At 50.3% G+C, this 27,146-nt stretch overlaps 1 protein-coding gene across 3 annotated transcripts in view; it reads right to left on the bottom strand.

Annotated features, from left to right (window-relative positions):
• Positions 1-26,483, bottom strand: part of EPHA10 (EPH receptor A10) — a 38,839-nt gene extending 12,356 nt beyond the window's left edge. For all 3 annotated transcript variants that reach the window (XM_084963927.1, XM_021095973.2, XM_084963926.1), the window contains exons 1-7: positions 26,320-26,483; positions 23,860-23,924; positions 22,462-23,140; positions 15,244-15,399; positions 14,400-14,750; positions 5,988-6,121; positions 3,190-3,361 (exon numbers count right to left, since the gene is read on the bottom strand). In XM_084963927.1, the coding sequence (XP_084820053.1) occupies positions 3,190-3,361; positions 5,988-6,121; positions 14,400-14,750; positions 15,244-15,399; positions 22,462-23,140; positions 23,860-23,924; positions 26,320-26,425 (1,663 nt within the window). In that variant the 5' untranslated portion in view covers positions 26,426-26,483. The remainder of the gene's footprint in view (positions 1-3,189; positions 3,362-5,987; positions 6,122-14,399; positions 14,751-15,243; positions 15,400-22,461; positions 23,141-23,859; positions 23,925-26,319) is intronic.
• Positions 26,484-27,146: the final 663 nt, after the last annotated feature.

The following is a 27,146-nucleotide window of genomic DNA, read 5'->3' on the forward strand; positions in this document are numbered from 1 at the left end:
GGTGTAGGTCGCAGACATGGCTCGGATCCTGTGTTGCTGTGCCTCTGGCTTAGGCTGGTGGCTATGGCTCTGATTAGACCCCTAGCCTGGGAATCTCCGTGTGCCACAGGAGCAGCTCTGGAAAAGGCAAAGAGACAAAAAAAAAAAAAAAAAAAAAAAGAATGAGGAAAATGCTACATGGCCCTGAGACTAAACTGAGTTTAAAGCAATGCACTTCTGCAGGCAGCCTTGGTAAGGGACAGGAAAGACAGCCAAGCCTGGGGACCAGGGGGGCAGGAGCAGCACAATGTCCGGGGAGTGAGGGACAGCCCAGCCGGCGAGTGTTGCTGCTGGGGGAATTTGCAGGGGGCTGGGGAGTGATGGTTCTGGGGCTAGGAGGGGCTGAGAGCCTGGGAGATGAGGTCACACCCCAAAAGCTGCTATTACGATGTCACAGAGCAAGTGAGGAGGGACAGGAGGGAGAGACAGGCACCAAAAAGGACAGGGTCAAAAAGGGGATTTCAGAGCCCAAGTCTCCAGACACGAGGAATAGGGCCAAGGGTCCAGGTGGTGGCAGAAGGCGGTGGAGTTGCCAAGGACTGTTTGAAATGAGGTGTCCCTGTGGACACCGAGGATGGAGAAAAAGGCGGTGGCAGTCGGTGGACTCTGAGACTGCCCCCCTGGATTCGCCACCTCCTGGTATTCATTCCCCTTGAGCGTGGGCTGAACATAGTCACCTGCTTCCTTTTTTTTTTTCTTTTTTTTGTTTTGTTTTGTTTTGTTTTTAGGGCCATGCCCATGGCATGTGGAAGTTCCCAGACTAGGGGTTGAATTGGAGCTGCAGCTGCCAGCCTATGCCACAGCCACAGCAATGCCAGATCCAAGCCAGATCTGAGACCTATGCTGCAGCTTGCAGCAACGCCAGGTCCTTAACCCACTGAGCAAGGCCAGGGATCGAACCCCTATCCTCACGGATAGTGGTCAGATTCTTAACCCACTGAACCACAATGGGAACTCCATATAGTTACCTGCTTCTAATGAACAGGATACACAGCAAAGCAGTGGGATCTCATTTCAAAGACTGTTTACAAGAGAGCGTGGCTTCTATCTTGGGCACCCGCTTGCCCTCTCACTCACTCAGTCTCTGAGAGAATCCAGTTACTGGGTTATGAGTAGCCCTTGGAGAAAGTCTGGGGGGCACGTGCCTGCCTCCAGCCAGCAGCCAGCAAGAGCCCGAGTAAGCAAACTGATGCTGCTACCCACCCCCACCCCCAGACAAGCCTGGAGATGACCACAGCCCCAGAGGACACCTTGACTGCAGCCTCAGGAAAGACCTGAGCCAAGTGGTACCCAGCTAAGCCACACCCATATTCCCGATCTGCAGAATCCATGAGTTAATAAATGTCTGTTGTTTTCAGCCGCTGAATTGTGGGGTGAATGTGTTACTCAGCCACTGGTAACTGACACAGTGGAGAAGCATGATCCTTCATCGAGATCCTGATTTTGGGTCACAGCTTCCTGGAAAAAGTGCTCTGCAGATTGGGGAACCACTCCCCACAGCCAGGACCACAGCAGAGGAGGCCGCGGGCTGTGCAGGGTCTACCGACGGAGAAGCACCAAGTTCACGGAAGCCATCAGCCCTCTTCAGCTAAGGGGTCCCCAGCTCCAGCCCCGGGGAGCCACACCCACTCCAGCAAACCCGAGAGCCTTTGTTCTGAGGGCTTCCTCCATCCAAGACGCCTTCCCTGCCCACCTCCACACACTCAAAACGTTCCCCAGGCTTCAAGCCGCAGCTCTAATCTCCTCTCGCCAGCACCTGGCTGAGGTTCGGCGGAGATGGGCGTTCAAGCCATCTCCTTCCCAGAACTCATACTCCCTCAACATTTTATCTCCACCTCCCTTTGGGCTCAGAGCTCTTCCTATGTTGGATTAGGCTTGAGTAGCAGGTTGGAAAGAATTATTATCTTTTTTTTTTTTTTTAAAGAATCATTATCTTGACAGCTGGTGCCAGGATGCCTCTTAGGGGGACCTGCCTTTGTCCGGGAAAATACTCTCACGAGCTGCTCAGGGTAGATAGAGGTGAGATCCTGAGGGCGGGGTTGGCGGCAGGAGGACAACAGAAGAGAGAACTAAAAACTCTGCAAGCATCAGGAAGGGGAGCTGGGGCTGGGCTGGGGGGACAGGAACCAGGGGAGGGAAGCACAGGAAGGAGCGGGCAGCACAACACCGGGCAGAAGCCAGAGTGGCTTTAAGATCACAATATCTGATGTTCAGCTTTTGTTCTGTTTTGTGTGTGACAGCAGCTCTATTAAGAAATTACGCACATCCCATACAATTCACCCATTGAAAGTGGGCGATTCTCTTTGCGTTTTGTTCTCCTTCCTGCTGCGGGTGTACCTCCCTTCATGTGCTTCAGCCCACAGGGAAGGCTGCACTAAGGATGATGGACGTGGGGCCTGGCAGTCTAGAGCGTGAGCTGGGCCCACTCCCTCTGCTTCACATGCTAAGGCCGAGTGAGACCCACATCTGAGTCTGTATCATGTTGGAGAGAAAGCAGCAGGATGGGAACAAATATCTAACGGTCAAGTATAAGAAGTGACCAAGAGAATAAAACTCCTCCCAGGAAAAGAGCAGGACAGGTTCCCACTGTGGCTCAGTGGGAATGAATCCGACTAGGATCCATGAAGATGCGGGTTCGATCCCTGGCCTCGCTCAGTGGGTTAAGGATCCAGCGTTGCTGAGAGCTATGGTATAGGTCGAAGACACAGCTCAGATCCCACATTGTTGTGGCTGTGGTGTAGGTTGGCAGCTTTGGCAGCTGCAGTTCCAATTCGACCCCTAGCCTGGAAACTTCTATATGCCGTGGGTGCGGCCCTATAAAGACAAAAAAAAAAAAAAAAAAAAAAAAAGAGCAGGATATTTTTGTGAGACGGGAGGTCCTGAGAGGCAGGGAGACACCAGCCAAGACCTGGGCTATCATTGATCATGGACCCCCTCCTTTGTGACTTCCTACAGGACAGGTACCTGATCTCAGTTGTGCCACTGAGTAGGCACTAACTAAGCGATGAATTCCAAATTCATTCATTCTTTAGGCTGTAACTCAACTGTTCTGCAGCCTCCCTTAATTGCACGGATAACCCCCACTTCCCAACTTTCCTCCCTGCTCCAGCCTGGGACGGGGTTTTCTCTCCACTTGCAAACATCACTTACCCTCCCCTGGGGTCTGCACTTCAATGCTGGGGTTGAAGCTCTGGGTTTCCCAGGAGGGCCCCGGGGAGGCCGCGCGGATCTGAAAGACGTAGCGGGTAGCCGGCTTCAGGTTGGTGACGGTGACCGCGGGCGCCCCTGTCTTCACTGTGGAGTAGGTCTGCTCACTCTGGCCCTGGAGAGGGGAACCAAGAAATGAGGCCAGACCCACGCCCCTAGGAGAACATCAGGGGAGAGGAGAAGGGAGGTGGGAGACATACCCTTAGGGGAGCGTGGGCTGGTGGAAGAACCCTACTCATCTTGGGGGCTCCCAGAGGACTCTTCCGTAGGATCCCTGACCCCTTTCTCCCACCAGTTCCCACCCATGCCCGGTGGTGCTTGTAACTGAGAACAGCCCCAACTCTGAGCAAGAGAAACTTTGGAACAGGTGCTAGCCTGCTCAGGGGGTACAAAGACAAAAGTCATCAGGGTCTGCGGTCCAGAGGCTGAGCTGCACTTGACCCCTCAGAGGAAAGAAGAAGAAAGCGAGCCCTGACACCTGCCTGGACCTTGCCGGCTCACATGGCTTTCCCTTCCCCTTGCCATGGGACTTTCACAGTGTCCTGCAAGGCACGGATTCACAGATAAGGGAATCAGCTCAGAGGGGTAGAGAGCCTCGCCCATGGCCCCGACCGAGGACCTACTCACTGCCAGCTGCTGGGCTAGACCCTCTAGGAGCGGACTTCCTACGGTTCTCACGACAGCATTCCTATCTCCTTTTATAGGTGGGGTTCACATCAAAGAAGGGTCAGGGTGACACCTTCTTAATTCCCTCAGGTCCCCTGCTGTGTGCTCTCCATCACGCTGCCCATGTGACTGCAGTATGCACTGGGGATGCTGACATCATCTCCCCTCTGCCCACACCCCCTAATCAGAGCCCCTGCCATACTCACAACCCCCAGAGGTGCACCTCCACCATAACTGTGGCCCCGCTCCTGGGTCATGGTATTCAGGAAGCAGGGCAGACTCTCACCCAATCTGGGCCAATCAGAACCTCCCTTCCAGGCATGTGATCAAACCATGGAAAGACAGTGAGGTAACAGCCGCAGGACCTATGAGGTTGCAGGACCTATGAGACTGGACAGGCTCAGGGCAGGGAGGGGGAAAAGGGACAGGACTGCCAACCTCACAGGTGTCACATGCTGGGAGCAAGGCCCCCTGCAGAGGAGGTGGGGCCAATGCACAGGAAGAAGTTGGGATGAGAAGCTGGTGACTCCAGCCACACTTCTGCTCACTGGGCTCCAAGAGACATCCCTGAAGCCTTTCAAACAGCCCCTTTGGTACTGGCTCCTCTTTTCAAGGGTTTTTGTTCCCAGCAAATTCACACTCCCTAAGGGCCTGGGAGCATCCACCCAGCTAGGCACTGGGACTGTATCTATGCTCTGATCCCTGAGTGTCAGTTCAATGAGCCCTTTCTAAGCAACTGCCGTGTACCCGGCTCCTTCCCAGTGACCTTCACTGCTGTCTCCTAAACATCAGGGATCCCCAGAGCTCAGTCCTGCTCTTCTCATACCCCCTCCCCTCAGTCATCCCCCCATCCAGCCCCCTGGCTTCAGCTACCATCTCTACTCTGAAACCCTCAACCCTCTCCCTCTCTCCCTCTTTCTTTAGTCCAGGGCTCTCTCTTGAGTTTCAGACCTGCAAGTTCACCTGGCCCCTTAAATGCTTCATGAGCAAAACCAAACTCACCCTCTGGTCCCAACCCCGTGCCCCGCTCCTCAGCGTTCTCCATCTCAGCCAATAATATCCCATCCTCTAGGTCGCCAGGGGGCACACAGCCTGCAATGTCTCAGGTCCACCCTCTTCTTCCTGTTCAACCTCGCCTCCCTCCCAATTCACGAATCTCCAGGCTTCTCAGGCTTCAAAAACTGTTATCTGATTCAGCAAAGAACTCCCTGGAGTCACTGAGGAGGGCGTGCTAAGCTGAAAGCAAGCTTTTGCTTTAATGAATACAATTTGCACCAAGGTGAGAAGCAGTTGAACCGTAGATGACATATCAGATTCAAAGACAATAACTTTATGGGGGAAAGAGATAGTGGATTGGGATATAGCTCCACTTATCAGATCATGGATAAGCTGCAACCATAGATGGATAACAGATACAAGAGGTCAGCAAAAATCAAGACAAAGTATCCTATAGGAATCAGTTGGTGATACGGAGTTTACAAGAAAGAGGACTGTAGATTTTCTATTATATTTGTGCGTGATGGGCTACATGTTCTTCCCATCAGTAAAATTACAATAACAATATATACATTCATTGTTCTGCAGAGGTGGATGTTCAACATTTACCTACACACGGCCCATCCCCAGCACACCACCTAACCTAGCAACGATGCTCCCACAGTTAACCTTTTTGTAAAATTTGAAACAATATATTTTTGCCTTCTTTTTCTTAAAAGGGTTGCAAACAGCACATATAAGATGAGGCCACACAAAATCGGGATCAGCCTCCAGAGAAAGCTTTCTGCCAACTGTAAATTCTAGGCGGACGTGGTGAAAATGGAGACCATGACTGGGGATGAACAGAGGTCTGGGAAAAGAGGGAGAGCAGTGGGGTCCATGGTGAGAGGGTCGGGAGGAAACTCCTGCCTGGGAGGCCATTAGGGGGGCTTGCGGAGATGTTTAGGGAGAAAGTAAGGACGTTTGCTGGGAGGAGCTTGTGAAGAAAAGGAAACCAGTGGCAATGGTGGGGGCGGGTGGGGGGGGGATTAATCACAGGCAGGAAGGCAGCCCCAGGTCCCTCCTAGACCCGGACTCACCTTCTCGTAGTATCTGATCTCATATTCTGTGCCATTGGCCCCGGGGGCTCCAGCGGTGATGGGCTCCCGCCACGACAGGGACACGCTCTGGGGCTCCACTCGGTCCCTGCGGATCTCATCCTCCTCCCAGGGGGCTGAAAATTAGTAATGCGAGGTTCTGGACCCAGATCTGACTGTAGGGCAGGGACAGAGGGCCGGAAAGGACTCACGGGGATTTGGGGCGGGGCAACGGCGAGTGGCCAGAGGGGCCGTGCGTGGGGCCAGACTCCCGAGGGGCGTGGCCTAGTGGATAGCATCCTACGAGACTATAGGAAAGGGAGGCCCCTCTCACCCCATAGCTTTGGCTTCCGCACTCTTAGCAGGAAAGCACCAGGTCACGTGCTACTGGCCCACCTCCAACGCTATAGCTTCCCTTCTGGTGGCTGGTTCCAATCCCCCAAGATCTTTCTACCCTCTCTGTGGTTTGGAGACATTAGGCAACACAGGAGGCAGGAAGACAAGCTTTTAATTATTCTAATGATCAAGACGTAACATACTTAACGAACTAGAAATAGAAGGAAACTACCTCAACATAATAAAGGCCATAAATGATGGAGTTCCCTGCGTCGCTCAGCATTTAACAAAGACGACTAGGATTCATAGGGACACGGGTTCGATCCCTAGCCTCGCTCAGTGGGTTAGGGATCCTACATTGCCATGAGCTGTGGTATAGATCACAAACGCAGCTCGGATCCTGCGTTGCTGTGGCTGTGACATAAGCTGGCAGCTGTACCTCTGATTCAACCCCTAGCCTGGGAACTTCCGCAGCCATAAAAAGCAATCATCAATCAATCAATCAGTCAGTCAATACCATATATGAAAAGCCCACAGCTAACATCCTGCCCAGTGGTGAGAAACTGAAAGCTTTCCCTTGAAGATCAGGAACAAGACAAGGATGCCCACTACAGCCACCTCTATTTGACACAGTACTGGAAGTCCTACACAGAGCATTTAGGCAAGAAAAAGAAATAAAAAGCATCCAGGTTGGAAAGGAGAAAGTAAAATGATCTCTGTCCACAGATGACATAATCTTATATGTAGAAAACTCTAAAGATTCCACAGAAAACTGTTAGCACTAATAAACAAACACAGCAAAGTTGCAGAATACAAAATCAAATCACAAAAATTAGTTGCATTTCTACACACTAACAACAAACAATATGAAGTGAAATTAAGAAAACAATCCCACTTACAATAGCATCAAAAAGAATAAAATATTTAGGAATAAACTTAAACAAAAAAACATAATGAAAACTAAAAAACATGGCTGAAAGAAATTTTAAAAGATACAAATACATGGAAAGACATCTGAGTTTATGAAATGTTGACTTAATATCATTAAAATGTCCACACACATTCAATGCAATTCAATGCAATTCCTATCAAAATTCCAACAGTATCTTTCGCAGAAATAAAAAAAAATTTCTAAAATTTATATGGAATCTCAAAGGAGCATGAATAGGCAAAATGATCTTGAGAAAGAAAAATGAAGGTGGAAGTATCATTTTTTTTACTTCAAAATGTTACAGAGCTACAGTAAACAAAACAGCCATAAAGACAGAAATATAGATCAGTGGAACATAACACAGAGCCCAGAAGAAAACTTTCACATATATAGTCAAGTGCTTCTCCAGAGGGTGGCAAGGCCACACAAGGAAGAAAGAAAGTCTCTTCAAGGAGTTCCCATCATGGCACAGTGAAAATGAATCTGATGAGGAACCATGAGGTTGCAGGTTTGATCCCCGGCCTCGCTCAGTGGGTTAAGGATCCCGTGTGGCTGTGGTGCAGGCCAGCAGCAACAGCTCTGATTAGACCCCTAGCCTGGGAACCTCCATATGCTGCAGGTGCGGCCCTAAAAAGACAAAAGACAAAAAAAAAAAAAAGTCTCTTCAATATTTGGTGCTGGGGTAACTGAATATCCATGCATAAAAGAACGAAGTTGAGCCCTTACCTTATACCACATACAAAAAATAAACTCAGGAGTTCCTGTCATGGCACAGCAGAAACAAATCTGACTAGGAACCATGAGGTATTGGGTTTGATCCCTGGTCTTTCTCAGTGGTTTAAGGATCTGGCATTGCCATGAGCTGTAGTGTAGGTTGCAGATGCAGCTTGGACCTGATGTTGCTGTGGCTGTGGCATAGGCTGGCAGCTGTAGCTCCAATTCGACCCCTAGCCTGGGAACCTCCGTATACCTCGGGTATAGCCCTAAAAAGCAAAAAAAAAAAAAAAAAAAAAAAAAAAAAGACAAAAGATCAACTTAAAATGAACCTGCAACTTCATGGTTTCTAGTCGGATTCATTAATCACTGAGCCACGACGGGAACTCCAGCCTCTCCCAAATTCTAATTAAAACCTAAAGATACGGAGTTCCCGTCATTGCGCAGTAGTTAACGAATCCGACTAGGATCCATGAGGTTACAGGTTCTATCCCTGGCCTTGCTCAGTGGGTTAAGGATCCGGTGTTGCCCTGAGCTGTGGTGTAGGTTGCAGACACAGCTCGGATCCCGAGTTGCTGTGGCTCTGGCGTAGGCCGGTGGCTACAGCTCCGATTCGACCCCTAGCCTGGGAACCTCCATATGCCGTGGGAGCGGCCCAAGAAATGGCGAAAAGAAAAAAAAAAAAAAATCCTAAAGATACAGAAAGAGTTGCAGAACACCACCACACACTAGTCTTGACAGCTGATTGCCAAAATGGGGGGATGGGGGGTGAAGAGTGGCAAATTTCCACCTCTGTTAAAGCCCGTGGAACTGGATTGAAAAGCACATTTGTAGGGAACCCCCAGGCTATGCTGCTGCGGAGTGACATTGCCTCCCATCCTAAAAATAACTTGAAAGATCCTTTATCCTTCCTCCCACTGTCTGACCCTTTAAAAAAAAAAGTAAGGTCTTTGTCAACTGGACAATGAACACACAGCCATCACTCTCCTGCATAGCTGCTTTGGGGGAAAAGTGTTCTTCCCTATCCCCAGAGACTGCCTCTTAGCCCAGATACACTTGGAGTGAGAAGCTCCCAGAAAAGATGTAGGCACAAAGGGGAGAGGAGTGATGAAACATCCCAGGAAGTGGCCCGATCCCTTGCAGACACAGATGGAGGGCAGTGATAAGAAAGAGCTGGTAATGACATTTTTAATTTTAATTTTTATGTATTTATTTATTTTTGTCTTTTCTAGGGCCGCACCCATGGCATATGGAGATTCCCAGGCTAAGGGTCTAATCGGAGCTGTAGCTGCCAGCCTACATCACAGCCACAGCAACTCGGGATCCAAGCCGCGTCTGTGACCTACACCACAGCTTGCAGCAATGCCGGATCCTTAACCCACTGAGCGAGGCCAGGGATCGAACCTGTAACCTCATGGATCCTCGTCGGATTCGTTACCCACTGAGTCAGGACGGGAACTCCTGCCATTTTTTTAAAAATGACATTTGTTGAAAGCTATCAGATAGTCAGGATACAGAGGTAGGAGAAGGTTCCGTTCCAGCTGTAAGGACACTAGACGAAAGCCTGATAAAGTCTGAGAATGGAGCAAAAAAATAAGCCCAAGCACCAGCTCTTGCACTGGAGATCTGTTGTGAGATTCAGCCAGCACCCAACTGGGGCCAAGAGAACAGCAGACACTATTAGAAACCTATTCAACGGCCGTGTCTCCCTTCCCTGCTGAGTGAGCCCAGTTCTTGGGTCTACTATCTCCCCCCAGAGGACTCAGGTTAACTCTGACTGTTCTAAAACATCTGTGTGCACTCATTTGCTTTGCCAGAAGTTGGGTTAGAGCTGGGTTTATAATCCAGTTCTGGCCAACAAAAGGAGAAATCACCTAAGGGGAGGAGGGATCTTGGAAAGCTTTCTTGTTATTCAAGGAAGAAACAGTTATTTTTCGGCCCTGAATGGTAAAGATGTGATGTCTGGAGCTGCTGCAACCAACTTGCTACCATAAGGAAACCAGCCTATGTTACAACCATGGCCGAGAGTAAAGAGACAGAAAGAACCTGGATCCTTAAGGACACTGCTGAGCTGCTGAATTAACCAAGTTCTAATTCTACTCTTCTTAGGTACAGTAAGAAATAAGTTAAATTTCAATTAAATGTCATCTGCACTGACATGTATTGTGACTTGCAGCTGAAAGCCTCACAAACCAATCCAAAGGGCAAGTCACATATCTTGGGTTTTGTTGGTGGAGGGGTTAGGGGGCAAACATCAGCTATTTCCTTGTTCAAGAACAACTGAACAGAGGAGTTCCCTGGTGGCCTAGCAGTGAAGGACTTGGCATCATCACTGCTGTAATCTGGGTTTCTGCTGTGGCTTGGGTTCAATCCTTGGCCTGGTAATTCTGCATGCTGTGGGCATGGCCAAAAACAAACAATCAAAAAAACAATTAAAGATGTTTTACCAAGAAACTGGGCATATAAAAAATATTTCAGATATTATCCTGAAGAGTCAGGAGGAGCAGATCTTTAAGAGGGATTTACTATGACAGTTAGAAGAACAAGTAAGGAAATTGTTTGGCATCTTCAAGAAGATTAAAGAAAACACAGCCTCCTAAAATAGGAGCAGAAGGCTACGAAGAGAAAACAGATGGAGAAGAAAAAGAAACAAGATGAGATGAGATAAAAGTGGAGAAGGTGAGAAAGGCTTGTAGGGAAACTGAAGGGCATTAGTAAAACAGAAATATTTGAAGGAAAAATCATTTTAAAATAAGGAATTCAAGAAGATCAGGGAGTTCTCGTCGTGGCTCAGTGGTTAATGAATCCAAGTAGGAACCATGAGGTTGCAGGTACATTCCCTGGCCTCGCTCAGTGGGTTAAGGATCTGGCGTTGCCATGAGCTGTGATGTAGGATACAGATGCGGCTCAGATCCCATATTGCTGTGGCTCTGGGATGTAGGCCAGCAGCTGTAGCTCCAATGTGGGATCCAAGCATTGCTGTGGCTGTGATGTAGGCCAGCAGCTTTAGCTCCAATTAGACCCCTAGCCTGGGAACCTCCATATGCCAAGGATCTGGCATTGCTGCAGCTGTGGTGGAGGTCCCAGCTGTGGCTTGGATTTGATCCCTGGCCTGGGAACTTCTTCTGTGTATATGCCCAGAGACAGCAAATGAGTTCTGGTGTCTCTTCCTCTTTTTGTAAAGACACTTGTCCTTGGGATTAGGCCCTTTTCCTTATTTTTTTTTTTTTGTCTTTTGTCTTTTTGTCTTTTGTTGTTGTTGTTGTTGTTGTTGTTGCTATTTCTTGGGCCGCTCCCGAGGCATATGGAGGTTCCCAGGCTAGGGGTTGAATCGGAGCTGCAGCCACCGGCCTACCCCAGAGCCACAGCAACTCGGGATCCAAGCCGCGTCTGCAACCTACACCACAGCTCACGCAACGCCGGATCGTTAACCCACTGAGCAAGGGCAGGGACCGAACCCGCAACCTCATGGTTCCTAGTCGGATTCGTTAACCACTGCGCCACGACGGGAACTCCGGCCCTTTTCCTTATGATCTCATTAAACTTAATTAATTCCTCAAAGGCTCTATCTCCAACGATAGTCACACTGGGGTTTAGGGCATCAACATATGACTTTGGGGGAGACAATTCAGTCCACAACACCATATAACCTAGCAATTTCACTCGTAACTATATATCCAAGAGAAATGAAAACCTCTGTTTCCACAAGAAATTGCACATGAATGTTCATAGAAGCATTACTCATAACAGCCAAAAAGTGGAAACACCCCAAAGTCCATAAACTGATGAATGATTAAGGAAAACTGTGGTATAATCATACAATGGAATATTAGCCATAAAAAAGGAATGGCATCCTGATACATGTTACAACATGGACATCAACCTTAAAAACATTACACTAAGTGAAAAAGCCATACACAAAAGTCTACATATTGTGTAATTCTATGTATATAAAATGCCCAGAAAAGGCAAATCCATAGAGGCAAAAAGCAGATTAATGGTTATGAGGGGCTTGAGGCGGTGGGAGGAATGGGGAGTAACTTAATGAGTTTCATTGTGAGGTGATGAAAATGCTCTGGAATTAGATAATTGCATAACAAAAATGACTTAACTGTATACTTTTAAAAATATGTGAAATTTTATGATATGCAAATTATATCTACAGAAAAAAACCTGACAATACTACCAATGAGATATATTATGTACAAAAACATACTGGATGTGACCAAAGCTATACTCAGAGGAAAATTCATAGGCTTAAACTATTAAAACTATAATATAAAAACTAAACATTGAATTCACAGAGAAAAAGACTTCAGGGAAGCAAGAGGATGATGTTAATAACAAGAAAACCATAAGTGACAAAAGTAAAGAGTAGTGGAATTGATAAGTTCAAGAGCTGATAATGTACCATAACCAATAAAATAACTGGCAAGAATTAAGAAAAAAAATTGCAAGGACACAACATGAAGAAAGAAAAAGTAGAGTTAACTCCAGATATTGAGGAAAGTTTTTAAATAAACATTTCTGGACTAACAAATTTTAAAAAGATTATCCAAAGATTTTCTATGAAAGCGCAGATTAACAAAACTGATTCAAGAAGTTATAGAAAAGGTTGAGGATATCAGCAAACTTTCCCACTAAGAAGGTACAGTTTCCCAGGCAATTTTGCATGCCTTCAAAGAATAATTATGCTACTTAAAACTGTTCCAGGAGTTCCCGTCGTGGCGCAGTGGTTAACGAATCCGACTAGGAACCATGAGGTTGCGGGTTCGGTCCCTGCCCTTGCTCAGTGGGTTAACGATCCGGCGTTGCCGTGAGCTGTGGTGTAGGTTGCAGACGCGGCTCGGATCCCGTGTTGCTGTGGCTCTGGTGTAGGCTGGTGGCTGCAGCTCCGATTTGACCCCTAGCCTGGGAACCTCCATATGCCCCGGGAGCGGCCCAAGAAATAGCAAAAAGACCAAAAAAAAAAAAAAAAACAAAAAAAAAAACTGTTCCAGAACAGAGAAAAAGAAGAGATTATTCCTGATGGCTTTTTCAAAGCCAGCATTACCAAAACGCTAAAACCTAACAAAGAACACAATAATCTAAAAAAACTAAGGAATCCTCTTGTGGTGCAGCAGATTAAGGATCTGGGTTGTCACTGCAGTGGCTCGGGTCACAGCTGTGGCATGGGTTCGATCCCTGGCCTGGGCAGTTCTGCATGCCGTGGGTGTAAACCAAAAAAAGGAAGGGGAAAAAAAACACCCTAATTTCTTATAAATGTAGATGGAAAAATATTAACACATAAGCCAATTAATTCAGCAAATATAAAAAGAATAATACACTCATATCCAGTAGGGTATAATTAAGGAATGAAAAAAGAGCTCACTTGAAAAGTCCATTAGCAGAATTGATCATACCAATAGGTCAAAGGAGAAAAAATATGTTGTCGTCCTGAAAGATGCTTAGAAAGCATTTTGTAAAATTAACATCTGCTGCTGGCTTTTTTAAAGTTCAGTAAAAAGCAAAAGCATCATATGGCTTGTACGGCGCTGTGGCCAGGTGATTACATATTTATACCCGAGTTACTTTAGAAAAGAATGAAAATTACCCTGTCCTCAGACTTCTCTGCAACACAACTCTGCCAGAAGAAAGGGACGTATAGTCACAAACCAGTCATATCTTCTCAGATATGAAAAGACTCAGAAACCATACCACTCACTTATCTTTCTTGCAAAGGATACTTAAAGGATTATTTGAATCTGAACCCTAGCTGAGGGAGAGACAAAAGTAAGTGCTAAGAATGAGGAAGGCACAGCATTAAAGGATTATAGGTTTTCATTTCTTCCTCTCAATTCCAGATTCAGAACTGTGACTGCCATGTGTTGACCAGTGAATTCTACCAACCCTACAGCCTGAGCCTCCGTGCTTTCTAGCTCTTTTCCAGGACCAAGAGAGAGGATGGCCAATGCAGCCAAACCCTTGCAGAGGGCTGGAGGCAGGGGGACGGACACAGGGTCCCTCTTTCTAAGACAGGAAAGAAGAGGGTATGATTCTGCTTCCTACTGAAATTTGTGAAAAAGTTGAGAGACTTTCCGCTTGTTTTTCACGGAAATAAGAGGCAAAGTAACTGTAGAGTTGGATGTGAGGCAAAAGCTTTCTGCTTTCTGCGTTTGGAGGGCTGAGAGAAAACAAGCCCAGGGGAGAAGAAGGGGAGCGCGCACTAGCTCCCGAAGACCCTCTGAACACTCATAACCTCGCTGGCTGAGGTACACAGTCACCTGCATCCTCAATCCCACCCCCGTGGCCTTCAAGAAGGGGGCTGACCTCGGTGGGGGTGGCCAGGGTCGGGAACTTTTGCGCTAGGTGCAGTTTATTTGGGGTGGCTGCGGGCTGAGGGGATGCCCATGGTGGGCGGGACGGGGGAGCGCGCGGGGTGCGGAAAGCCTTACCCCCGGGCCCGGTGGAGACGGTGACCTGCGCATAGGTGGCTCCCGCGGCGGCCGCCGGGCCTGACACGCCGTTGACTGCGGCCACGCGCACGGTGTAGCGCGCGCCGGGTCGCAGGTGCAGCAGCGTCGCGGCGCGCTCCCGCAGCCCTGCCTGGCGCGGCACGAAGGCCACGCGCGGCCCGCACGGCTCGCACGCGCCCGCCGGGCCCTCGCGGCCGCAGCGTAGGCACAGCAGCGAGTACGTGATGTCCGAGCGACCGCCGGAATCTGCTGGCGGCAGCCACCGCAGCCGCAGCGCCAGCGGCGAGCGGCTCAGGCTGTACTGCAGGTCCCGCGGCGCCGACGGCGGCCCTGGGGGCACAGGAGCCGGCGCTGTCAGGGGCGGGGTAGGGGCGGGGGCGCGGGGCAGGGAGAGGTGGGTTGTGGGAATCGGGCGCGGTCGGTGATGCGGTACATCGGTGATGGGGGTGGGAAGTGAAAGGACAAGGATGGGGATCTGGGGACCGAGCAGAGTGTAAAGGGCGGGAGTTTCCCTCCGGTCGCGAGAATAAGGACAGGTGAAGGCGGGGTGGTGGGGGCGGTTCACACGGTGATCCCCCAAAGAGCCTAACCCCAGCCCTCCACCTGGACTCTGTGGACCTGGTTCTTCCGACCCTAGACCCGGGCCCCCATCACCACCCTAGGCTTCCCTCCCTCCACTCCGCCGTCTTGGGTCGCTGGTCCCCACGTGCTCACAGGCGCTCCCCAGGATGAGGTCCCAGCCCTCACCTGCGCCTCAATTGCGCCATTAAGAACCGCCCCCCACTCAGCCACCCTCGGGAAGGCATTCAGGAGGGGGACTTACGGGTGCAGGACGCCGAGGGCGGGTCGGTGGGCGAGCGCGCGTAGTTGTCCTGGCACACGCAGAACGTGGACGCGTTTTCCAGGGTCCGGCTGTGCTCTGGGCACGGCGAGCAGAGCGGCCGCCGAGGAGACACCTTGTAGAAGCCTGGGGGACAGGCTGCGGGGAGGAACTGGGTAAGGAGGGGGCTCCTATACAGCTTCCTTCTCCTGACTGCCCCCTTTGGGGTGGAACTTTCCTCCTCGAATCGTGATGGGGAAATGAGTGGGCGGGGAGAAGGGGCAGGTCTCTGCTACTCCAGCACCACTCCCTGGGGTGGCAGCTCCCAACCTCACCCTTAGTAAGTGCTCAGTGTGTGAACACTGGAGTATGTCTCTTTCAGTAATTCATTAAATGCTGGTACCAACGGGCATATATTTTATCCTCACTTTTTAAATGCAGGAACTAAGGCTCAGAGAGGTTAAGTAACTTGCTCAATGTCCCACAGCTAGTAAATGGTGGGATTCCAACCCAAGCAGACTGGTTTCAGAGCCCACACCACACTGCCCTAACGTCTATTGGAAGAAAAAGAGCCAAACTTTCCAGTCTCAGTATGAGAACAGAAGAGAGGTGACTCCAAGGGTTGTTCCATGATTACCCAAGGACGCACACACTCCCAGTTACACACACACACACACACACACACGCAGTTTTCAGAGCTCATTCTCCCATCGCCACCATTTGTGGTTAATGCATCATAAATCCTCTGCAGACCCAGAATGGAGCCAGCCAGGTGGAGAGAGAAGAGCACCAATGGAAGTTCCCTGGTTCTAGCCTTGACAGCTCCTCCGTGACTTTGCTTCTCTCACTTCCCTCACCTCCCCCAGAATGTGGTGGTTAAGAACATAGGCTTTTATATCAAAACAGCCTGGGCTTGTGGCTGAGTTGCACCATTTCTTTGCTGTATGGCCTTGGGCAAGTTGGTCAACATCTCTGGGCTTTGTATAGAAGACCTACTTCAAAGCGCTTTGCATAGAAGACCTACCTCAAAAAGGCAGTTGGAGGGTTGAGATAAAACATGCCCAGTACAGACAACATTTACACAATAATGGTAGTAATTACTCTTCCTCCAGCACCCGAAGTGGAAACAGCTAAACACCCACTTGAAAAAATTTTTCACCAGCTGGACCAAGGAGGGTAGATTGCTCCTGACCCTTCTCTCAGAACTTGGGGGGTCCCCACCTGGTTCCCTGCCCCCCCCCCAGGACTTCTCTGGCCCTCTCCTCGAGTTTAGCGGGTTGTGGAAGGCTGGCTGCTCTCCAGCCTAAAGAAGACATAATACAGCAGAAGCCATGCAAATTAGCCCTTGGGAAGAACTTTCAGCCTGACTGGGAGAAGAGGGCAGAGCACTCAGGGTTGCCATTATCTGGAAGGCTTAGGCTTGGGAGATCCCATCTTGCCTAGAGTCCTGGGCTTTGGGCAGGGCTTCTGAAGCCTAGGAGCCTTTAGAAGTTTCTGCCTTCAGAGCAAAACATGGGACTTGCTAACATGGTGGTCTGGTTGGCAACAGCAACCCAGTCTGAGACTCGGAGGCTTGGGTTCCAGTGGTTGCTCTGCCATTTCCTGTGCTCAAGAAACCAACCATCAGTCAAATGTGAATAATAAGTATGACCTGCCCACCTCTGTTGTGAAATAAGAGAGGGATCTATTTGCAGGGTCTCACAGCAGGAGGAAAAGAATGCAAGAGGCTCCCCTTCTCCATGTGCATGTGGACATCTGTCTCCCATAAGAGACAGCACTGGTTAATCTCTAGTTTGAGAGGCTCTTAGAAGATGATGTCTTGAGGGGCAGACTCAGGAAGTGACCCCTGACTGCCTGCCCCTCCCTCTCTTCCTCAAGGTCAGAGTCAGAATTTCAGAGTCCTTCTAGTTCAGCATCCACTGACCTATCCTCCAGCATCTTTCCACAGTAGCCACAGACTTTGCTCAGATACTTGGTAATGGGGAGCCCACCTTCTTCTGAGGCTGCCTCTGCTGAACGATGCTGGCAGTTAGAAAGTGCCTCCTTTATGCTGAGCTCAAATCAGCCTGCCTGCCTATAATCCCCCTCATGCCACCATCACAAGGTGTCAGTGTGCCCTGTGGAACCTTAGAGAGCAGGTCTGCTTGGGTCCCTCTGCTCCAGGGCAGTCCTATAGCAATTTGAAGACACAGGTCATACACCCTGATTATCCCCCCAAGGGAAATGCAATTCTTTGAGTAATTCCTCTGGTGACTGGGAGAGGAGGAAGAAGAGGCAGGAAAGCTAGAAAGAGAAGCCTCCACATCCATCTGCCTTTAGAGGAGAGCTCTGCACTTAACTGTGGAAGGCACTTGGAAGGCCTTCATTTTCTATTTTTTTTTTCTTTTTATGGCCACACCTGAAGCATATGTAAATTCCCAGCTAGAGACTGAATTGGAGCTGCATCCATCAGCCTATACCACAGCCACAGCTATGCAGGATCCTTAACCCACTGAGCAAGGCCAGAGATCAAACCTGCATCCTCATGGATGCTAGTTGTTGGGTACTTAACCCACTGAGCCACAATAAGAACTCCTGGCCTTCACTTTCTAAATACAAATTTAACCATGTCACTTCCCTTCTTAAAACCCTCCAACAAGAATTCCTGCTGTGGCTCAGCGGTAACAAACCCAACTAGTAGCCTTGAGGATGCAGGTTCAATCCCTGGCATCACTCAGCAGGTTAAGGATCTAGCATTGCCATGAGCTGTGGTGTAGGATGTAGATGTGGCTCGGATACCACATTGCTGTGGCTATGGTGTAGGCCTGCAGCTACAGCTCCCATTCAACCCCTAGCCTGGGAACCATGTGCCATGGGTGTGGCCCTAAAAAGACAAAAACAAAACAAAACCCTCCAACAGCTCCCCAATGCCAACCCCTCCACCCAGGCCACACTGAACTCCTCCTTTCATCTCTGGATCTTGTCCTATAATGTCTTACACCTGTGCTCTCCTGGCAAACTCCTATTTTCCCCAAACCCCAGTTCAAAATAATACCTCCAAGAGTTCGTGCTGTGGCACAACGCAACGGGATGGACAGCATCACTGGAGTGCTGGGACACAGGTTCGATTCCCAGCCCGGCACAGTGGGTTAAGGATCTGGTATTGCCCCAGCTGTGGTATAGGTTGCAACTGTGGCTCAGATCTGATCCCTGGCCTGGAAACTCCATAGGCCGCAAGGCAGCCAAAAAGGGCAAAAAAAACCTCCCTCACAAAGCTCTCCCTATCATCCTTCCCACCTCCCTATTCCATAAGGCAGAGCTGATACCATTACAAATGGCCTTTGTCTGGTCTCAGCCGAAGTCCAGAAGTGGGATTAGTTACCTGATTGTATGTGTGTCTGTCTGTCTGTCTGTCTGTCTGTCTCTCATTGCCCAGAGTGTGTATCTAAACTCCCTTCTCCAGCCCCTGATCCATTCATTCATTCAAATTTTTTTAGCATCAACTATGAGCCAGATGCTGTTCAAGGCTCTGGAGCCACAGCAGTGAAAAAGAGGGACCAGGATTCCACTGTCTACCGATACAGATGCCCTCCTCCTGCCTCGCAGGGAGAAGAGAGGCCATCGTTGGTAATTTCCTCAATGCCTGGCTCTCAAACTCAAACCCACCTTCCCTCTTTTTCCTTCCTTCCAGGCCTGCAGGAGGGGAAGGAGCCCCTCCTGTTAAAGATCAGCCCCTCCTCCTCTTCCTCTCTGGATCCCACCCTTCACCTCCTCCCAGACTACCTCCAGATTCCTACACTGCTCCTTCTCTACTGGTTCTTCTGGGTAATAACACAGGGGGTGGAGCCTTAAAAACAGTAGGGTACTGTCTGCCGAGTGTTTAAAAACAATAAAACTGACAAACGCAGTCTGCTTTTTGTTAGCAGCATGCATCAGCAATTCTGACCCACATCAGTAATAAAATACTTCTTCCCCTGAGGACACTACCCCCCATTTGGTACCCCACTGGCTAGCCAAGGCTCCCATCTACAGTAAGGATCTTCTCTCCCCACAATGTCCTCAAGATACCATGCCCTCTCCTCCCCTTTCAAACCCAGCCTCCAGAGAGTGTTTACATGCCCTGACTCCAGCTCCTCAGCTTCCTTCATCCTTCAGCCCACTGCAGGCTGTCGTTCTCTCCATCACTCAGCTGAAACTGCTTCCACTATGGCCACCAGGCAGACACTGACCAATCCTCGCCTTACCTGCCTGCACACCCACCCTGCAGGCTATTCCCTCCCGGACTCCTCCATCACCCCTGGCTGTTGGGAAATAACTCTCTCCCTCAGTCTCTAATCACTGCCCTGCAGTCTCCATTTATGGCCTTTGTTTCTTCCGCTTCCCTTTATATATTGCTTTCTGCGAGGCTTCATCATTGGCCCTCTTACTTCTTACCCCACATATTCTCCCTGGTCTGTCCCAACCACACCCACAGCTTCAAGTAGCATCTATCTTTGTTGCTGAGGTCCAGACCCACTTTCTAGCTACTCCCATTTGAATGCATCATGGACCCCATAGATTCGATATGTCCATCCACACCCTGTCTTCTCAACCCCAGTGAATGACCCTCTGTCCATTCAAGCCTCCAGATGGTATATGAATGGAAAGTCATCCTTTCTCCTTCTGGATCACATGGTCACCACATGCTGTGGAGGCTATTTCATTGTCACATCCATCCTCATCCTTCAATGATCTCTGCTACTGCCTTAGTTCAGACCTTGTGCTCTTTCTCCTGGACCATTTTTTTCCAGCCTGAAGAAGTTCCCAGGCCAGGGATCAAACCCTTTCTACAGCAGTAACCAGAGCCACAGCAGTGACAGTACCAGATCCCTAACCCACTGAGCCACCAGGGAACTCCTCTCCTGGACTATTGTATCATTTTCCTCCCTTGCTTCCTAGCTTCTAATCTTTCCTTCTCCAATCCAGTCTTTGTAAGTGCAGCTCAAATGATCTTTTGAAAATACAAATCTGGTAGTTTTCATCGTGGCTCAGCAGTAATGAACCCGACTAGGATCCATAAGGTCGAAGATTTGATCCCTGAGTTAAGGATCAGTGGGTTAAGGATCTGGTGTTGAAATGAGCTGTAGTGTAGGTCGCAGACACAGGATCCCACGTTGCTGTGGCTGTGGCGTAGGCCAGCAGCTGCAGCTCTGATTGGACCCCCAGCCTGGGAACTTCCATATGCTGTGGGTGTGACCCTAAAAAGACCAAATGAAGAAAGAAAGAAAATACAAATCTTTGTCATATCTCTATTTCAAATCTTCCCTGATGGTCTAAAGCAGAGTTTAAGGTCTTTATCCTGATGTTCAAGGCCCTTCATGATTTGCCCCTGCCCCTCTCCAGCTCCACCACCCCTCTCCCCCAAATGCCCTGTGCTCTAGCCCTGCTGACTTGCTGCGCCCCATCCATGCTACATTCTCTCCTGCCTCCATGCTTCTGCACACAAGCTCTTAATTCAGAATGCTCTTGGCTGCCTAGAAGAAAGGCCTTCTCAACTCTGCACCCTTAGAATTGAGTTCTGCTATCTCCAGGCATCCTCAGCTCTCTATTGAAACATATCACGCCCTATGGTAACTGCTCATTCACACAATATATTTCCACTGGGCATCTACCACATGTCTGTTATGGACACTGGAGCTGCTGAGATGAATATAACCCATTGCCTGAGCTCAAGAAGTTCCTAGACCAGTGGTGGGAACACACATAAGTTGGTGACATCGTACCATGGGGTAAATTCAGAAATAGAGGTTTAGAGAGCACAGAGGTGGATCCCAACCTTACCTGGAGAGCTCAGGAAACTTTATGTCTCCAAGTCCCTTAGTGAACACAAGTTTCCCCAGGGATGAGATGGTGGCATTCATCTATATACACATGATAAAGCCTGAGTAAATACAGATGGTATGTTCTCAATTCATATTGAATGGATGACTGAACAAAGAAATGAGAGCAAGTTTAGTCTCTTCCCCCCTGTCTTCCCACCACTGTATCAACCCCTCTATTAGATTATATATCACTCAGTTGTGATTTTTAAATTTTTACATCTTTCCAACTAGACTGTGAGTTTCTCAAAAGCTGAGATTATGCATGATTCATTTCTGTGCCCTGGCACCCAGAAAAAGACCTGGCTTAGAAAAAGCATCACTTGGAGTTCCTGTTGTGGTGCAGCAGAAACGAATCTGACTAGGAACCATGAGGTTGCAGGTTTGATCCCTGGCCTCACTCAGTGGGTTAAGGATCCGGTGCTGCCATGAGCTGTGGTGTAGGTTGCAGACGTGGCTCAGAGCTGATGTTGCTGTGGCTGTGGTGTAGGCCGGCAGCTGTAGCTTCGATTCGACCCCTGGCCTGGGAACTTCCATATACCGTGGGTGCAGCCCTAAAAAGCAAAAAAAGAAAGAAAGAGCATCACTTGATCTTTCTTCATTAAGTGCACATATCCACACCCCATTCTTACCCATAGTCCTCAGAGCTCCTGGGTAGGGGAGAGAGGAGAGGTCTGTTCCTGGTGTCTCCACAGACCAGAGAGCCCCACAGGGCCCCCAACATGAAGGCTCCCCTCTAGGGAGCACAGGGATCTAGTTTAGAGAGCTGGATAGGATCTTGATAGTCATCTAGTTCAACCTCCCAATCTCCCTCTCCAACTGAAGAATCACCCTGCCATCCCCTGACTATCATATGGTCAGTGACAGGGAGCTCACTCCTTATAATATAATCCATCCCACTGGCCCCTAGCTAGTACAGTTGGGCTACTGTGGTCTTCTTCCTTATGCAGAGGGGAAGTAGCATGACATAGTAGAAAGAACTTGAAAGCTGGGTAAATCTGGATTCAAATCCCTGTTTCCCATTTCCTAACTGCAACTGAGGTGTTAATCTCTCTGAGCCTCTGTTTCCTCCCCTGTGAAACAAGGACAATGATGACTTTATTGCTGTGAGTACAGGAGAATGCCTGTGTGAGGTGCTTATCACACTGCCTGAAATACAGGTCCCTGATGCCCCCTTATAAGGAGTCAAATTCACCTCCCATTAACTTCACTCATTGGTTCTGGCTGGACTCCCTGGAAGCACCACAGAAAGTCAGGACTCCACATACAGGCGTCCCCACTTCCCATGCTGCCTCTCTCACCTAGGGCACCCTCTCTCCCAACTGCCATCTGCGTGCTATACTCCCACACCGCACCCCCCCCCACCCCCCCGTGCACTGGATACCTTCACAGATGTCACCACGTTCCTGGAATCCTGCACTGCAGCTGCAGCGGCCCACGGGCACCAGCCACTCGCCGTCGGCGCCGCAGTGCATGCGCGGGGGGCTTCCGGGTTCCCCTTCCGAGTGCGCCACGCAAGTGCCGGTCACCTCCACCAGCGTGGAGAAGGCGCTCTCGGCTGCAGTGGCTGGGAACGTCGCCAGGCCCCGCACCGTGGCGCGGCACTGCTTGTAGTAGACCCGCACAGAGACCAGCGCCACGCATGCGCCCACGTCCTGGAAGGCCAGGTGGAAACCCCGCCGGCTGAGCGGACCGATCTCGCGCACCTCGGTGTTCAGCTTCATCTTGCGCTCGCCCAGGTCACCCTGCGTGAAACTCTCGTCCGCCGCGATCGTGTCGATCTTGCGGGGTCGGCTACTGCCCGTGCGGGTACGCCCGCGGCCCAGATCGGCCTCAGTTTCAAGGTAGTAGACGTTGAAAGTCTCCTTACAGGTGCCCGCGGCTCCGGGAATGCTGCTGCAGTCGCGCAGTGTGAACTGCAGCTCCACAAAGATGCGCTGCCCACGGCCACGGCTGATCCAGCCAGTCTGCAGCCAGTTATCCTGGTTGGGCTCCAGCACGTTGCACACCTGGTATGTGCGGATGGGACGGTCGTGTTCGTCCACGCCGCTGATCTCCTCCCACTGGGGAAGAGAACAAAGATGTGGGCGGCTCAGAGTCAAGGCTCCCCCAAAAGGTCGCGGCCTGGCGATGACTCGGGCTGAAACCCGCCTTCCCCCTCCTTCTGCAGTCTTTTCTCCCCTCCTTCCCCATATATATCCGTGAAATTATAAGACGCAGAACCAGGAGAAACGTTGGAGACAACTGAGTCCAACTAGTAGGGCAACTGAGGCTCCAGAGAGAGAGAGAGGTAGTGACTTGAGTGGATATACATATCGGGTTAGTAGTAGAACTTGGAATGGAGTCTCCTGGCTCTCCACCCAGTACCCTTTCCATGACACCAAGCTGCTGCCACAGCGTCACATCACCCCACTGCTACCTCAAGTTTCCAAGTCTCTTTTAGGATTCCAGGGCTTGCTTGTTCTGTCAATCCATCAATAAACAACACTGCTTGGAGAATCTATTGGGTGCAAGGCACCATTCAACATTGGCTCAATTCGGATGCCATATTTCTGTTTCTAGATATGGTCAGTTCTCATCTCTCTCCCTCTCCCTCTCTGACTGAAGACCCAGCGTTTACTATTAGGCCACTCTGGCTTGAAGCCAAGACTTCTGGAGGCCACATGCTCTGAGGAGCATTTTGATTTGATGTAACCATGGGGGGGGGGGGTTGCTAAAGGAACTGAGCCACCCTGGACCACCAGAGGATCCTTGGGACAGAGAGGGGAAGATTTACACTTACCCCATTACTCGGCAGTGCAGTCCAGCCCAGCTCAGCCTGGGAGGCTTTGGAATCCAGGAGGATGACTAAAGAGAGGGGAGATCAGAAATTTCAGAAAGCCAGAAGTTCATGAGGGCAAGATCCTCTGGTGAGTTGACTTTAAATTTACTAGCTGAGGAAACAGAGAATGTGGTGAAGGACACAGATAAGTTTTTCCCATTCCATACCTTCCCCAGAAGGGGCATGAGTCGCTCTAGTATAAAGACAGGTAGCCACGACCTGGGCTATGGCTGCTTTAACAAATTATCACAAATGTAGCAGCTTAAAACAACAAAACTTTACTTTCTTACAGTTCTGGAGGTCAGAAGTTGAAAATCAGTTCCACTGGTCTCAAGTCAGGGTGCCAGCAGGACTGGTTCCTACTGGAGACTCAAAGGGGAGAATCCATTTCTTTGCCTTCTTCAGCTTCTAGTGGCGACCTGGATTCCTTGGCTTGTGGTCCCCTCCTCCATCTTCAAAGCACACCACTCCAATCTTTGCTTCTGTCATCACATTGCCTTCTCTAACTCAGACTCCTCCTGTGTCCCTCTTGTAAGGATCATTGTGATTACAGTTGAGCCCACCTATATAATCCAGAGTAATCTCTCCATCTCCATGCTTAACCACATCTGCTAAGTCCAGGGCAATTTATGATAAAATTCACGGGTTCTGGGGATTAGGATGTGAACGTGTTTCAGGAGTCATTATTCAGCCCAGCACAGAATCCATGATGAGTACTCTAAGAATGGCTCTCAAGGGAGTTCCTGTCGTGGCTCAGTGGTTAACGAATCCGACTAGGAACCATGAGGTTTCGGGTTTGATCCCTGGCCTTGCTCAGTGGGTTAAGGATCGGGCGTTGCCATGAGCTGTGGTGTGGGTCGCAGACACGGCTCGGATCCTATGTTGCTGTGGCTCTGGCGTAGGCCGGCGGCTACAGCTCCAATTAGACCCCTAGCCTGGGAACCTCCATATGCTTCGGAGGCAGCTCAAGAAAACACAAAATAAAAAGACCAAGAAAAAAAAATGGCTCTCAAATGAGGGATATCAGTGATCCCCCACTACCACCTTCCCAGGTTCCCTAAATTACAACTGAGTTTCAAGAAGAGGGAGAAAGCGAGTATATCAGAGGATTCCTATATACATCCCTAAATCCACTCATATTCAGGGGTTCTTCCGAGGTCTGGGGTCACCAGGAATGAGAGGAGACTTAAACCTTTTTAGCTTGCCTCTCAGGGACAACGAAGTGGAAAGACACTGCCTGCAGCAAGAGAAATAAAAATCCCTCATCTCCTCAGCCAGCCCCTTTCCCAAAGGTTGTCACCTCCACTGCATTTGAAAGACAATCAGGGCTTCTTTAATATGTAAAGCCATGACCCCTCCTACACCAGTGGCTTGGAGTCACTTTCTTCCCTCAGGAAGCATCTGACCAGCAGTATGAATTCTGCTTTCAGTAGCGGTCCCAGAGAAGCACTGGTGTGGACAGCACAGAAGCAGCTCAAAGATAGGAGCCCAGGCCATCCCCAAATCTTGGAAGATTACTTGTCTGGACCTTAAAGGAGGGGGTGGGGCTCCAAGGTGAGAACCTTTCAGAAGATTGGCCCCAGAGGCGTCAGAGACAATGGGCAGGACCGCTGACAGCTTCCCTATTTCGGTATAACTGACAGCACATCGGAATTGCATATTATTGGAAAGCATCAGATATCCAGCACTCCAACCAACCCCGCGGCCAACGCCTCAGATTCCAGCTCCTCCGGATTTTGCACCTGGATATTACGCTTCTAGATTCAACGGAGTGTATAGCTCTCTCAAATCCAGAATCAGAGGCAAGACGTGGGCTCTGGTGCAGCCGGCAGCCCCAAACCCCGCAACGCGGATCGCGCTGGTTAGTGTACGCTCCAAATTCAGCACTGCGGACAGCTCCCTGGTCAGCACGTCGGGCAGCTGCCGGACCCAGACAATCCCCCTTGCCACCAACACAACCACCATCAACAACCCCCACGCCCTGCCTCCCCCGCCCCACCAGCGCTCTACCTCCTGTGAACCACGCAATGGTCCCCTAGACCCCGCCGCTTGGGCTCCATCCCTTCTCCCCACACTCAGGCATCACCTCCGCATCTCCCTGCCCCCATACCTCCCACCTCCAATTGCTCAACCTGTCCGTCTCACCGGCCCCTGAACCACCGCCTCTGGCTCCCACGGTTCCTGGTCTCTTTCTTCCCCAGCCTCCCAGGTCTCCTGCCCCCAAGCTTCTCAATACTCCTCTCTTTTCTGTTGCTTAGCCACATTTTCCTGTCTCTCCAGTTCTTTGCTTCTCACTGCCCGCTTGCTTCAGATTCCAATACAGACTTGTCTTTCCACATGACTCCTTTCCCCAGACCCCAGTTCTTCAGCCTCCTGTCTTTTGGCATCACAAGCTCCAAGAACAGCCACTAATCTCCTCACCTTCCTCGGCCGTCCCGGGCCTCCCTGGTCCCAAAAGCAAAGCGAGACAGAGCGGCATCAGGCAGACCAGCAGGCGCAGCGGATGTGGGCCGGCGCCGATCTCCATGGTCCGCAGACCGAGCTGTCTGTGCGGCGGCGGCTCAAGCCGCGCCAGCCCCAGAACCGCTGAGCAGTGCCCCCAGACCCCTGCGCCGGCTAGGGGCGGGATCTCGGCGGTGACCATCATCCATGGAGACCAATCACTATGCACCGCCGCGAGAAGTCCACCAATCCCCGCCAGCAGAAGGTGGGGGGTGGGGTTTCATAGGCCCAGGGGTGGAACAGCGAATTGGAGGGGCGAAGGAAGTGGTCCCGCCAATCTCCAAACCGTGGGGGTGGGGCAGCGCTGAGAGCAGGCCAGGCTCCTGGGGAGGTAGGTGTGCTGGCGTTGGTGGCCCGGAGAGCTGCACCTTAGCCTCTCATTCCAAAGAAGTAGGGAATGGGGGCGTGGCTTAAGGAGGAGCGAACCTGAACCTCGGGGAGGCAGCGACACTTGCAGCCTCTGAGCTAACCTGGAAGACCCTTGTTTCCAGGACTTGCAGGAGGTTTTGAAGCCTGGTGTCCTGACCTCAGTCTCTGGGGAGCTCCTTTATCTCCCAGCCTTTGGCTTCTTCCGGTGTCTGCGGCTCCTGGCGTCTCTTGGCTCCATCCCGCCCCCTTTTCTCCCCGCCCTTCCCTCTCTCTCTCTCTCTCTCTCTCTCTCTCTCTCACACACACACACACACACACACACACACCGGCAGAAGGAAGGGGCCCGCCTGCCCCCAAGAGCTACTCGAGAAAAGAGA

Source organism: Sus scrofa, chromosome 6 (assembly GCF_054392235.1).
Source record: "Sus scrofa isolate SSC_HxYL_T2T_F1_AM1 chromosome 6, Sscrofa_HxYL_maternal_Yorkshire_Landrace_v2.0, whole genome shotgun sequence".
Classification (NCBI taxonomy): Eukaryota; Metazoa; Chordata; class Mammalia; order Artiodactyla; family Suidae; genus Sus; species Sus scrofa.